General features: G+C 36.3%; 1 protein-coding gene across 1 annotated transcript in view; it reads right to left on the reverse strand.

Annotated features, from left to right (window-relative positions):
* LOC126188899 (ER degradation-enhancing alpha-mannosidase-like protein 3) overlaps positions 1 to 14,307 on the reverse strand; it is a 227,815-nt gene that overhangs the window by 34,921 nt on the left and 178,587 nt on the right. The window contains exons 15-17 of the mRNA XM_049930585.1: positions 11,764 to 11,949; positions 10,056 to 10,175; positions 637 to 865 (exon numbers count right to left, since the gene is read on the reverse strand). Coding sequence (XP_049786542.1) covers positions 637 to 865; positions 10,056 to 10,175; positions 11,764 to 11,949 — 535 coding nt within the window. The remainder of the gene's footprint in view (positions 1 to 636; positions 866 to 10,055; positions 10,176 to 11,763; positions 11,950 to 14,307) is intronic.

The following is a 14,307-nucleotide window of genomic DNA, read 5'->3' on the forward strand; positions in this document are numbered from 1 at the left end:
AGATGGTCTAACAAACAAAGATAGCAGCCTACAGCTAAGTCAGGTGAGGAGCCCTGCACTAAGCCCAGAAAAAGAAAAATAATCCTGTAAAGTGAGGTCAGCACCCGATGACGATAGCCCAGGCATTGCGAATCACATTTCGCAGTTAGGCATCGCAACTGCTGCCGCGGAAAAAATACCCAACCTGGCCAGTAATTGAACCCGGGACCCTGTGATCCAGAGACAGGAACGCCAGCCACTAGACCATGAGCTGCAGACCAAGAGGAAAGTGACTGATGGGATAATGGCCAACATATATAGGATACCAACAGGAGTGGAGCAGCAACCATCAGCAACCACATGAAGATGGTAATGAGTCCGTTTGCCTAAATATGGTGGTGAACTTATGGCATGATTTGGGCGGACACCCAAGAATTCTACAAGCAACTCAAAAGAATTAATATGTTCTGAGAAAAAAAAGTGGGGTATTATTTATTGAACAGCCCCTTTATTAAGAAGACAATGTAAGTAGCTGAACACTTTGTAAATAAAGAAATATGTCACCATTTTAGTGACTGTGTTAATTTATCTATTCCTTCTATTTAGATTAAATATAATCTATGCATTAGAAAAATATGTATGTATATAAATTTATACCTTTCTTGGCAGTTATCATATCAGTCAAAGTAACTTCTAGCTGCTTATTATGTTTAACAGAGGAAAGAAACTTCACAGCGTCATCATGAAACAGAAATACAACAGGTATCTTGACATCATCAGTTCCATCACCAGACATCGCAAACATTGGTGAAGTAGCAGATGAAGATCCAACTGTATTGTCCAAGACAATACCAGCAATTGCTCCTGCCTTCTGTGCTCTGCGGGCCTATGTAACAAAACATGCCAGTTAAAAAAATAAAATCTGCTAACATTAATTCACTTATAAAAATAGCACAACAATTGGAAAATAGAAGGTCAAAATTTATAACAAATATGGCTATTAATTTCTGTATGTGAAAGTAAGTGAAATGGCAACAGAGAGAATAAACAGTGGTAGAAAGTATTTATATCTCTTGCACATTCTACGTTAAAATTTCTTGGTTGTACTAAATTTTTTTACTGTTGATTTCATGTTACTTCTTTGGTGATATCATGAGACAATGATGATAAATAAGACAATGTATTTCTGACCACTTCAATAACGAACTGTCACAACACATTTTCAATGTGGGAATGGCAACTTTACAGTGACTGTGTCTCATCGAACAAGCATGACATTTCCAAAAAAGAATTGCAAACATGTTTCTTTTTAACCTTGTTTGTATTGTATGTGTAATAAGAATATGAAATACAAGCATACTTTGCCTAAAGCATGAAAACGCAGTTTCAAGAGTTACTGTGATGCCTACTTCCAAGAGGCCTCCATGTGAGGATGACTTTGTATTTTCTTTTAATGGCACTCGTTATTTGTTACTACACTACCAAAACATCACAACCACCTCCGAACTTATTTTGAATATTGTTATTTCAGTTTTTTTTTTTTTTTTTTTTTTTTATCTTTTTAAATATGGGCTACGAATATATGCAGAAGAGATGGTTGGTTGGTTGATGGGTGGGAGTGGGGGTGGGGTGGGGTGGGGGGAGGGGAGTTGTGGGGCGCAGGTGAGAGGGTACCCAACAGTGAGGTCATCAGCCTTACAATCCGAGGTCACAGATGAGATTAAGGGATGAACAACACCAGCAGAAAAGATGTCCACCACTCAAAAGCCAATGTTTTCAGGAAGCATCCATTGTATTAACACACAATAAATTAATGAAATAATGTTACACAATAAAATCTACAAATTTCAGGAAAATTTTTTCTTCATGTCCAAGTATAGACTGTGACAGTTGTGTAGACAACAAATTAATAATATGAATATAATAGAGGGAAACATTCCACGTGGGAAAAACGTATCTAAAAACAAAGATTCTGTAACTTACCAAACGAAAGTGTTGGTACGTTGATAGAAACAATAACAATAACAAACACACACAGAAATTTCAAGTTTTCGCTCAAAACATATATTCAATGAGATAATGATCCAAAGGACGGAGGACAGGGAAATATGCAGGCCATGGAACTGGTCCTATGCAGGCCATGGAACTGGTCCTCCTCATGTCATGGTAGATACCAGCCACAGCATTTTGAACACCAAGACTGAAATGTGCTGGAGCACCATCTTGCAGAAACATGTCCCTTCTTATTGCTTGAGCACATCTTATAGTAGGCCTTGGAGGGTGTTCTGAATAAAATCTCTGTAGTCAGCACCTGCAAGATATGCTGGAAGAGTATATGGCCCTACCAGACGGCGTACAAATCCAGTTCACACATTAACCTCAGACTGATGCTATTATCTAGCCTGTACTGCAGTACGAGTATTGTGGTCAGCTCTTACATTCTGGTTGTGCAGATTTGTTCTTCCATCTCTTCTATATATTGCCTCATTTCTGATCAAACATGAAGAGACAAACAATGGACTGGAACAAAACTTTCTGACAGATTAAAACTGTGTACTTGGGTAGCTCAGCTGGTAGAGCACTTGCCCAGAAAAGGCAAGGTCTCGGGTTTGAGTTCCAGTCTGGCAGACAGTTTTACCCTGCCAGGAAGTTTCATATCTGTGCAGTCTGCACTGCAGAATGAAAATTTATTCTGGAAACAATCCCCCAGGCTGTGGCTATGCCATGTCTCTGCAATGCGGGAGCACTAGTCCTGCATGTTACACAGGAGAATTTCTGTCAGGTTTGGAAGGTAGGAGATTAGGTACTGGCAGAAGTAAAGCTGCGAGGAGGGGTCACGAATAATGCTCAGGAAGCTGAGTTGGTAGAGCACTTGCCCACTAAAGGCAGAGGTCCAGGATTTGAGTGCCAGTTCTGTACACAGTTTCAATGTGTTAGGAAGTTTCATATCACTGCAGCATGGAAATTCATTCTGGAAAAGGATTTGCAGTTTGTGCAACAAATCATAGGCAGAAGTTCTCCTGTGGTAAGTGATTGGCAGGCATAAGGCCTTGCACATGTCAAAGATGATATGGATACATGGGATGCTTGTGCATTATTCTCCATACTGGACTTGGAGATGTACCAAAAGGCCACGGCCATTTGTCTTGTGATGATATGTGGCTCTTCTTCGTCAGCCCATAGAACATGGTCTTCCTTGTCAGATGTCCGAGCAACAAGCAGGCTTCCTCAGTTAATAGTATGTGGTGCTATGTATCCTGTCTCAACAACGTGATAATAAACAGCACCAAAGATTGCAGAACTTGAGTGTCTTCATTCTACAAATGCTGTCTCATACAGCCATGAAATCTTGTGTCTGTTACCATTCACACAACCATACATAAAAATGAGGTCTGCCTGTTCACAAAATGAATATCCTGCCATGTTCGAATGAGACAGTTTCAGTTAACTAACTGCCTGTTGTACACATATGCAATTGGCATGTTGAAGGCAAATGAATTATGAATGCAAACAGATTTAAATGAATAATTAATAAACATGTTCTGTCTTCAATAAATAACTGCATTTATTTTATGGGTAGATTAGCATACTGATACCTAAATTTCTACACTTCATTTCTGAGGTGATTTTGCTTATGGCATCTCCCTTAGAGGCAGGAAATATGAATTCTCTGAAACCTGCCTTCTACCACCGGTCAGCTACATACGGGTTGGTACTGAACATTATTTATGATTGCATTATAGCTTATTCTTAACCACAATAATTTATATATCTGCATTAGTGTAGTTACTGCTAGTAGGGGAAATTCAACTGACTTTTTTATTAACAAGCAATATTTTCTGTAGTTAGATAAAACCATCACAGGACACGTAACAGCTGTAAATCAACACATTTAGAATGAAAATATGTTCAAAAGCACAGTAACTTACAATACTAAAAGTTATTTGATACCACTTTGCTAACTTATAGCTCATATAACTTGAATCTATTTGTGCAAATCAATGTAAATGATTTTATAAAAAAATAAACATAAAATTTTGGATGCTAGGAAGTAATGTACAGTAATGTACTTTTTTCCCCACACCATACAGACACAATGAAAGTAGCGTACTATGGATACTTTCATTCTCTTATAACGTATGATGATATATTTTGGGGAAACCAATCACTAGCAAAGAAAATATTCTTGGCCCAAAAACGTGTTATAAGGCAATAAATGAGCAGTGTAGACTCTAGATGTAGTTGTAGAAACCTTTTCTGGACACTAAAAATACTTACTGCTACTTCCCAGTACATATTTTCTCTTGTGTATGCCATCAGCAAAAATACTCAGTTTTATAACAGAAATATTGAATATCATGGATATAATACTAGGAGGAAGCACAATTTCCACAATGATTGTAAAACCTGACTATGGTGCAAAAGGGTGTGCAGTTCTCTGATGCAAAGTTTTTAATGCTCTCCCACCAGATATTAAATGCAAAATTGATAACCATTCCTCTTTTAGGAAGCATCTCAAGCAGTTTCTACTCAGTAGGTCATTTTACAGTTTTGAAGAGTTCTACATCTACATCTACATTTATACTCCGCAAGCCACCCAACGGTGTGTGGCGGAGGGCACTTTACATGCCACTGTCATTACCTCCCTTTCCTGTTCCAGTCGCGTATGGTTCACGGGAACGACTGTCTGAAAGCCTCCGTGCATGCTCTAATCTCTCTAATTTTACATTCGTGATCTCCTCGGGAGGTATAAGTAGGGGGAAGCAATATATTCGATACCTCATCCAGAAACGCACCCTCTTGAAACCTGGCGAGCAAGCTACACCGCGATGCAGAGCGCCTCTCTTGCAGAGTCTGCCACTTGAGTTTGCTAAACATCTCCGTAACGCTATCACGGTTACCAAATAACCCTGTGACGAAACGCGCCGCTCTTCTTTGGATCTTCTCTATCTCCTCCGTCAACCCGATCTGGTACGGATCCCACACTGATGAGCAATACTCAAGTATATGTCGAACGAGTGTTTTGTAAGCCACCTCCTTTGTTGATGGACTACATTTTCTAAGGACTCTCCCCAATGAATCTCAACCTGGTACCCGCCTTACCAACAATTAATTTTATATGATCATTCCACTTCAAATCGTTCCGCACGCATACTCCCAGATATTTTACAGAAGTAACCGCTACCAGTGTTTGTTCTGCTATCATATAATCATATGATTATAGCCACAACGGAAAAAACCTAATAGATCTGTGATATACCACAGTGTAAGTTTGAGCAATGATGTAGGTAGTGTACTCATGCAATATTCATAGTTATTTTACCTGGTTTTGTATTTGTTTTTCACTTTCTGTGTCTAATGTTTGCTGTAATCCATCATTCTAATCACATTTGTGTAATGAAAACATAGAGTATTACTTTTGTACTTTGACTGCTTTAATACTACATATGTATAGTCTGTTTAATGACACACACTATATCCTTGTGAGCTTATTACAGTTGGATCAATGGAAGTAAGAAATAAATAAATAAATAAATAAATAAATAAATAAACATAACCCCCTCCTCAATTCCCCAAAGGCCATCTTTAAAGACTGAACAGAAATATAGGTGTGTGTTTTGTTTCAGTCAGTTGTTAAAACTACCTACACGCATTCACTTTCCCAATGGTTGTACTATTAAGTGGAAAGAAATCTGAGCAGATTCTTAGAATTTGTAACTATAAATTCATTCTTTAGGACCTAATGGAGGGAATACAGTACAAACACATGTAGGAGTAGACAGGACACAACAAACTTTCAAAAAGTGTTTGAAATGTAAGAAGTCAGAAAAAGCTGTGAAGAAGAAGAAAGTTTTGTTGTTAGGTAGTTCATATGGTAGAGGGTGAACTAGGGTCAGGTTACCAGGTCACATACTTTTTTAAACCTAGTGCAAGTCTGGGTCAGGTGATACAGGATGTAGGTTCACTTCGTAAAGACTTCACAAAGGAAGACACCATGGTAATAGTGGGTGGGGCGGGCAACAGCATAGATAGGAACCCTAATAATTCAATTGATAGTGACCTGGTAAAGATAGCTTCAGCAACGAGACATACTGGTGTTGCGCTTGTGTCTGTTCTGAGGCACCATGACCGGCCTCATTTAAACTCTTCTGTTAAGAGAGTTAATTTAGAAGTGGAATGGCTACTTGAATCACATATGGGGTCTCATAACAGTGTGGTTCCTGTTGACTCTAACAGCAAGTGAGACTATGCTACGCATAGTCTTCACCTCAACAGGGAAGGGAAGGGAAAACTGTCTGGGCCAATAGAAAATAACTTGCGGGGGGGGGGGCATGGTCACAAGTGGTTACAAATGAGACAGATCAGCAGTCTTTTTTAGGGTAGGGAGGGCAGAAACAAAAGATGTTCAGAGGCAGGTTGAAAATGAAATTCTCACATTGATAAAATAGGCAGCCAGAAAGGAAATGTTAATGTACACAATTCATGCAGACAGCCTCTGATTGAAACTAGAGATACTCAAAAATTGGCTGGAAAATTAGGTTCATCCAGTTGTAATTTAGCCAGTGCACAAAATCAGTTATTATTGCATCAGAATATCCGAGGACTAAGGGGTAAGCTTAATGAGTTGCTTATTTGTGTTGAAGAATTAGAGTTGAGCAAACCAGTTGATATAGTCTGCCTCACTGAATGTCATGTGACCACTGGTACAGATATGTTAAATGTTACAGGATTCAAGTTAGCTTCTTATTTCTGTAGAGAAAATATGGAGAAAGGAGGAGTTGCCATAGTTGTTTCAAGAATATTTATATTTATAAATTTTGCTCAGAGCAGCACTTGTGCAACAAAAGTAGTATTTCATAATAAGACCTCTAGGATGCAAAGAGATGCCTGACAACCACAAAATATAGGTGCTCAAGATTCATAATCAGTAGCAAAATTACTGTCACAGCAGTCCCTATAATATGTTTTGGCAAATTGTGGTCCACAACTTTGATTAACTAACGAATAATATTTTGAGAACCACCAGAAGGTACTATTTTAGATGATAATTTTATTTCTGTAACCAACTTCTATCTTGACCATCATCTAACAAACAAAACCTAAACACAACTACATGTATTATTTGAGATTTTGTTTGCCAGATGTGGTAATTGATAGGAAATAATCACAGAAATAAAATTATTGTCTAATCAGAAGCTTTTTGTAGCTTTCAAGAAGTCATTCAGTATGATACTTTAGATATAATAGCAATATTATATAAGATTATATAAGATCTCCAAGTCTTCCATAGTATCCACTGAATTCCTTGCATATTTCAAGAATTACAAAATGATACTTAAAAAAGTAATCACAGAAGCTAATGTAATGGCAAATGACTGCTATATAAATAACTCCAATAACAAAATGAAAGCTGTATGGAGTAGCAAACTGACAACGTTTCTCCTCAAAATTTCAATATTAAATTGAATTGTAGTGGCAAAGAAATTAGTGACCCTAAAGAAATAGCAAACGAGTTCAATACTTATTTCAGCAATATAAGTGAGCAATTAATCACTGAAATCAAAACTTGCAATACAAACTGCCCAGTTTCATCTACAAATACCAACATAAATCCTACTTCACTGTTTCTCTTTCCAACAACCCAGAAAGAAGTCCTGTCAGTTATCGGAACTTTAAAAGTGAATCATTCTACTGGAATAGATGGCATCCCAGACAGCCTTATTAAAAAAATGTGGGGATCTTATTATTGAAGCATTAGCTCACCTTTATAATAGTTCCTTTCAAACCAGAATTTTCCCATCATGCCTAAAAACAGCTAAGTTCAAACCACTATTCAAAAAAGGTAAAAAGGATGAAGTGGCTAACTACAGACCCATTGCTCTACTATCTGTATTCTCAAAAATTATAGAAAAGATTTTTCAAAGAAGAGTAGTAGATTTAAGTTTCATTTAATTTACGTATGGTCAAACTTTTTCTAACAGATTACCAGTTTCGGTCTATAATGACCATCATCAGATCTGTTTTTATAAAACAGATCTGATGATGGTCATTATAGACCAAAACCGGTAATCTGTTCACAAAACATTTTGTGACCATAGACATAAATTAAAGGAAACTTATTGTATATACCAGTCACTGTTTTATTCGCGACAATGTCGCAGCTTGTGGAAAGAGTAGTACATTTTCTGGAAGAGCACAAAATATTATCCACAGCACAACATGGTTTCAGGAAAGACTGATCAACTGACAGCAATTTTTGAACTATTAAGTGAAGTACTTCAGAAACTAGACAATAACAAAAATGTCATTGGAATATGTCTAGATTTCTCTAAGACTTTTGATATCATAGATCACACGATTAGAGGAACATCTAACAACTGGATAAAGTCATACCTAAGCAGTTGAAAACAAGTGGTTGACGTGCAACATCAAAATTCCATCAAACTCACTCAACACTATTCAAACTATGAAACCATTTAAATATGGAGTGCCACAAGGTTCAGTTCTGGGACCTCTTCTATTTCTGTTATATGTGAATGACATAAACAAATTCTCTGAGATCATCATCCAGTTTGCTGACAATACAAGTGTGCTAGTGAGTGGGAAAGAAATGGCAATGCTTCAGAAGTCTACAACAGAGACACTGAACAATATTGAAAACTGAAAATAAATGCAAGTAAGACAGTGGCACTAAATTTCTATAATGTGAAAAAAAGGTGAGAATACTGTTCAGATTCAGATATCTGACAAAGACCTTCAGAATATAGACAACATTAAGTTCTAGGGAGTATGGCTCCAAGATAATCTTAAATGGGGGATGCATATTGAAAAAGTCTGTAAGAAATTAAGCACTACATGCTACTTAAGGAGAATATTACAGGGAAGCTGCAACAAAGATTCTCTGAAAACTGTGCATTATACCTACATAAGCTCACGACTGAAATATGGAATTATTGTATGGGGTAACTCTTCTCTAAGCCAAAAGCTCTTTAGGCTACAAAAAAGAATTATAAGAATAATGGAAGGTGTAAAATGGAACAAAACCTGTAGACCACTCTTTAGAAAGCTAGAAAACCTCCCAATTAAATGTATATGTGTGTATGAGATAACCATGTTTGTGAAAAAATATTCAATGGAAAATCCCAGTCTCTTCCGGAAAAATGAAAATACCCACTCGATAACACCAGGCAAAAAGTAAACTTTCATTTAGAGCCCACCAACACTGCCCTGAATAAAAAAGGAACCCTGTATTATGGGAAAGTTATTTATAATAAACTTCCTCCACAAATTAAATCACTAAATGACCTGGCAAATTTCAAGACAACTGCGAAGGCATATTTGACTCATCACTGCTTCTATAGCCTCCACGAGTTCCTTCAGGAAGTTCACTAACGATTTGTGTCTTTGCCTTACTGATGTATCATATAAATGTTACTAGAACTTTGATGATTTACCATGCAAATGTTGCTGTAATACAAATACTAATTCTGCCAGTACAGTATATGCTCTTTCTGCTTTAAAATATCTACTCTTTATTTTTGTACAATATTTACTCTGTACATTGTAACTCAGTGATCAATTAATGTAGAAATAATGAAAGTAATGCAAATTAAAATATAATATATTTGGTATACATTAACTTGTCCTACATCAGAATGTGCTATTTGTGTACTATATGATTACCAGGACCAATAAAACTCAACGCTACTCTATCCAGGCCATTTCACTCCTGGTTGAGTGACATCTTGAAAAAATTACTAATAATCTGGTCATGTGCCATTTCCATAAATCAATGCAGCTGAATGTTGGGATGATTTCTGAAATACAACCCATTTTCTGTTACTAGCAGTATTGTGAAAGTGTCATTCCTTCCCCACTGCTTCCCTAATCGAAACCCCATCCAAATGAGCAATCTTATTTCAGAGCTGTAAAATACACTGTAAGGCTTTCAGGAAATAATGATGTGAGAAAATAAGTATGCTTAATTTGTGATTTTCTCAGTAAACATAAATCTAATAATCAAACAAGAGTAGGATAACTTTGCAATGCCTGTAAAGCACTGTTAATGCCCTTACCTTGTCAACAAACATGCAGTCTCCACGCTCCATAATTGCTATATGGCCAACAAGCTCTGAAGGGTTTACTGCATCCTGACACAATCGTATTGGATCTGCAATTGCAACCTGCCCCTTGATCTGGAGGGGGAAACAGTTGTTACTGTCAACAATGAACTACTAATATTTACAGGTTTCCACAACAAATGTATTTTAAAATGCAGTGATTAAATTGATTTTTTACTGAAATGATAGTAGATTCTTTTCTTTTTTTAGTAATAAGTTCTGAACAGATGGTAAGAGTGATATCTGATATTTAAATAGCTTCCAATTTATTTTCTCTCTTTCAAAGAAGGAGAAAGTTCAAAACACTTTCTACAATAATGATAGTCTAATTCACTAAAGAACAGTGCAGTAGCTGACAAAAACCACACCATCTTATTAGTTTATAAGAAACTGAGACGATTTTACCAGTCATTAGTTTTGAGAGATGCAACTCACAGTACAACCAGTAGCAACAGTAAAGGAAGAAATTGCAAGAAATAGGAAGAGGGAAGGATAAGTCACTCTGGACACAGGTTAAGAGCAAATGCACAAAATGCATGGAGGATAACAACTGATGCTGAATACAAAACTATCTCTCTCACTTTGTTCCTCTGCTCTTCCTCCAAGGAAGGAACCTGCGATTGTGAAAGTAAGTGTGTTTTAATAATTTTTGGTCTGTCTACTGGCTGTACTGAAAGTCAAACCAACTGACCAGCCTGTCTTCCTTTCTGTGGATTTAACACACTTCTGTATTTGATTATAATTGATTTACAAATTTATAAGATCAATTATTAGATCTTACATTACTACGGAAAAGGAAGTTGCTACTCACCATATTGCAGAGATGCTGGGTCGCAGATAGGCGCAACAAAAAGACTGTTACAAATAAGCTTTCACCAGCAAGGCCTTAATCCAAAATAGATGACACACACACACACACACACACACACACACACACACACACACACACACACGGCTGCAGTCTCCAGCAAGTGAAGCCACACTGCCAGAGACTGCAGTCACGCGAGTTGCGTTTGCATGAGAGTGTGTATGTGTGTGTCTGTCATCTATTTTTGATGAAGGTTTTGCTGGCCGAAAGCTTATTTATGACATTCTTTTTATTGTACCTATCTGCAACTCAGCATCTCCGCTATATGGTGAGTAGCAACTTTCCTTTTCATAATACTGTTACATTCCATCCTGGATTTTCCATTGTCTGATTATTAGATGTTATCAACACCACCTACCCACCTATGAAGGTAAAATTTAATTGTGAATGCAGTCATGTAGAATGCAAAGCATTTACGTAAAATGTTGTAAACCAAAAAATTGTCCATTCCTTCAGTTTTTCTTTTATGATTACAGATAAAAACTTCTGAAGAGTAAGAAAATGGCTAAAATGCACTAACAGATAATGGAGATGGCTAAACACAGATAGATATACAAGAAGTAATACCAGTCACAAAACTGATAATGAATAGTGAAAAAATAAAACTGTACAATCTGTTTTGCACTAATTTTAGAACAAGTAAATGTTTGGTAACAGTAGATGTACTGTTGGTACAACTGAAGATTTTACCAGTTGTTATTAATTAAGACTTTTTGGGGTGGAAGATGTGGTACAAGGGACAAAAAAAGTATTATAATACAATAAGTTTTATTGTGTGTCACTTTTTTTACACACCTTCTCTCCATTACGAAGTTCCTGCCCAAAATGTGCTGGGCCTGCATTCAACAGTACTCTTTCATTTTCCCTCTTAAATAACACTGCTTGTGGTGGTGCTTCATGCTGTTGACTTTGAGACCTGCTTAATTCCACCATCTCTTGCATAAACAATAATCCTTCTTCTGCATCAGCTTGGGATTGGGCCTGAAATAACAAGAATATAGAGTCTTTCTTCATTATGGTTTCTGCAGCTGTACTCAAAGTAGTATTAATTTTTGTCGCAATGTTTATTTTTATTATTTTTGATAAACTTGGTTTCTCTGACTAGAAGCAGCTTATTTTACAATGTCAAATACAAAAGTATAAGGATGAAGCTATTGAAATGGTTCTGAAATTTAGATCGAACTTTGATTTTTAATGCAAATGAAGCATTTAATAATTCTCATGGTCTGAAATTAGCTGATGATGTATCATAAATATACAATGAAATAGAGAAAATTCATTCTAAAATTCAAAACAGCCAATGGGATAAAATGGTTTTAATCTTCAAAAAGGAAATATGCCGTACTTCCTAGTTAAAAAGGGACATTTAGTTGCTACATAACAAAGCTGAAAATAAGAGGAAAATTGTTAATGAAGTGTTGATATCAAAGTCATTGTATATGGAGCATCAATTTGCATTAGTCTTCTCAGAAGTGCAAAGTCTCAGAAGTGCAAAGAAATTGAATGCGGCCGCTTTGAAGGAAACATCCTAGCATTCACCTGAAAAGTTTAAAGGACCCATGACAGATCTATATGAGGATGCTTTGACATGGATTTGAAACTAACTTTTCTTTATTATAAGTGCAGCATTTTAATCACGGTGGTATCTTGGTTGGTGTTATGAAAGGCATCCTGATACATTACACAGAAATCATGACTGTACACATGTATGCCCAGACATGGATGTTCCATCCCAACTCACTCTATTCTCCTCATCAAGCATCCAAAGTATATGCACAGAGAAGTTGGAAAACTATAATAATGGAACAACACATTGGTAGACACTTTTTTACATTACAAATGAGAACTATGATGTTTGTACAGTATGTGTAAGCCACAGTTATGTAACAGATATTTCTGGATTGAAAGTATTGGTTTCTCTTCAGCCCACATGTTTACTTTCTTAAATAGAAAAACCCAGTGTCTTATTACATGACTGTCAAGAGAAATAATATAGAAACATCAGTGCATGCCAGAATGTAGCTTACATTAAATTTGTGGTAAAGGTGTAATGAGCAGGAAAACACTAATTACGAAAACATATCTGTGAAAAGGAAGTGTTCAACATATACAAGTCATTTTTAAAATAAATTCTAGTGTTAAATGTGAGCAGAAACTAGAATAGCCAACTATTTTTTTGTAAAACAGTAAAACTGATTCTGCTGATGCTTATTACTGTGCCTTGGTGATGTATGCCATCAGAACATACTTTTTTTTTTTAGCTTTACAGCTTAAACTTCGTTCCTTCAATGCTAAGTAGCTTATACTGTCCTGGAATTTATTTCAGTTTTACTGAGTTATAACAATGTGCACTCCTTTATGTTTGTGCCATCAATTTATAGCTGTTCTCCTCTTTTCAGGGAAGAAGGTGCGAGGATAAACTGTGGCAATTTCCTTTGAGTGGGGGAAATCCTGACACAAGTAAAACCTAACTCCACATATAGTATGCCTTAATTGAGTCTTAACTGTTTTAACTCTTGGTAGTGCCAATTTGACTTTATAAAAATAAGTGAAAGGTAGTTGTACTATGATTCAGATTTTTGCACATACCAAGGAAATGGAAGTAATTGAAATACATGGTAACTAGCTGATAAATATGACTTCGACATTTTATGCAATAGCAGGAGCATACATAAAGGATCCTTTTAACTTCAAAAGTTGCGTTCTGTAGTCGGACTTGTAATGCAGCAACTAACAGATTGCTTTTCACATATAATATGTTCTACTGCTTTGCTTCACAGGTACTATCCAGCTGATGCATTGATATTACAGAGAAGTTTTGGTACTACGCACAACAATACAGTTTATTACAGTAAACACACTGTGTAAGTTAGTGACAGGAATCTGGAACTCCCACTCCTCTCAGTGGCAGTAAGTCAAATGAAAATTTGTTTGTCAGAAATCCATGCACACTGACAACCTACTGTAGTGCCAATTTTGCAATAAGCAGCACTGTAAAAAGTGAACAAAGAAGGCATACAAAACTGATAAAGGCAAACTATATAATGGAATTATCCTTAAAATCGTCAGTGCAATGTAAAAACGTAATGAATTTTGTCTTTTGTAGATGAACCAAAGCAATTTTATAGATGATATCATAATTAACAACATACCCTCTAGAAAAACCAAAGGGTGGTTTAAACAATGAACTGCTCACTAAACCGAATATTTATTGGGTATTACAAGTGAAAGGCAAGACATCTGACAGTATAGATTGAACATATAATTTTAGTACTTTCTGTACATTATTATTTTAAATACTTTCCTTAGTGCATGTTTGCCTAATGTTAAAAAGTATTA

Source organism: Schistocerca cancellata, chromosome 5 (genome assembly GCF_023864275.1).
Source record: "Schistocerca cancellata isolate TAMUIC-IGC-003103 chromosome 5, iqSchCanc2.1, whole genome shotgun sequence".
NCBI classification, from domain to species: Eukaryota; Metazoa; Arthropoda; class Insecta; order Orthoptera; family Acrididae; genus Schistocerca; species Schistocerca cancellata.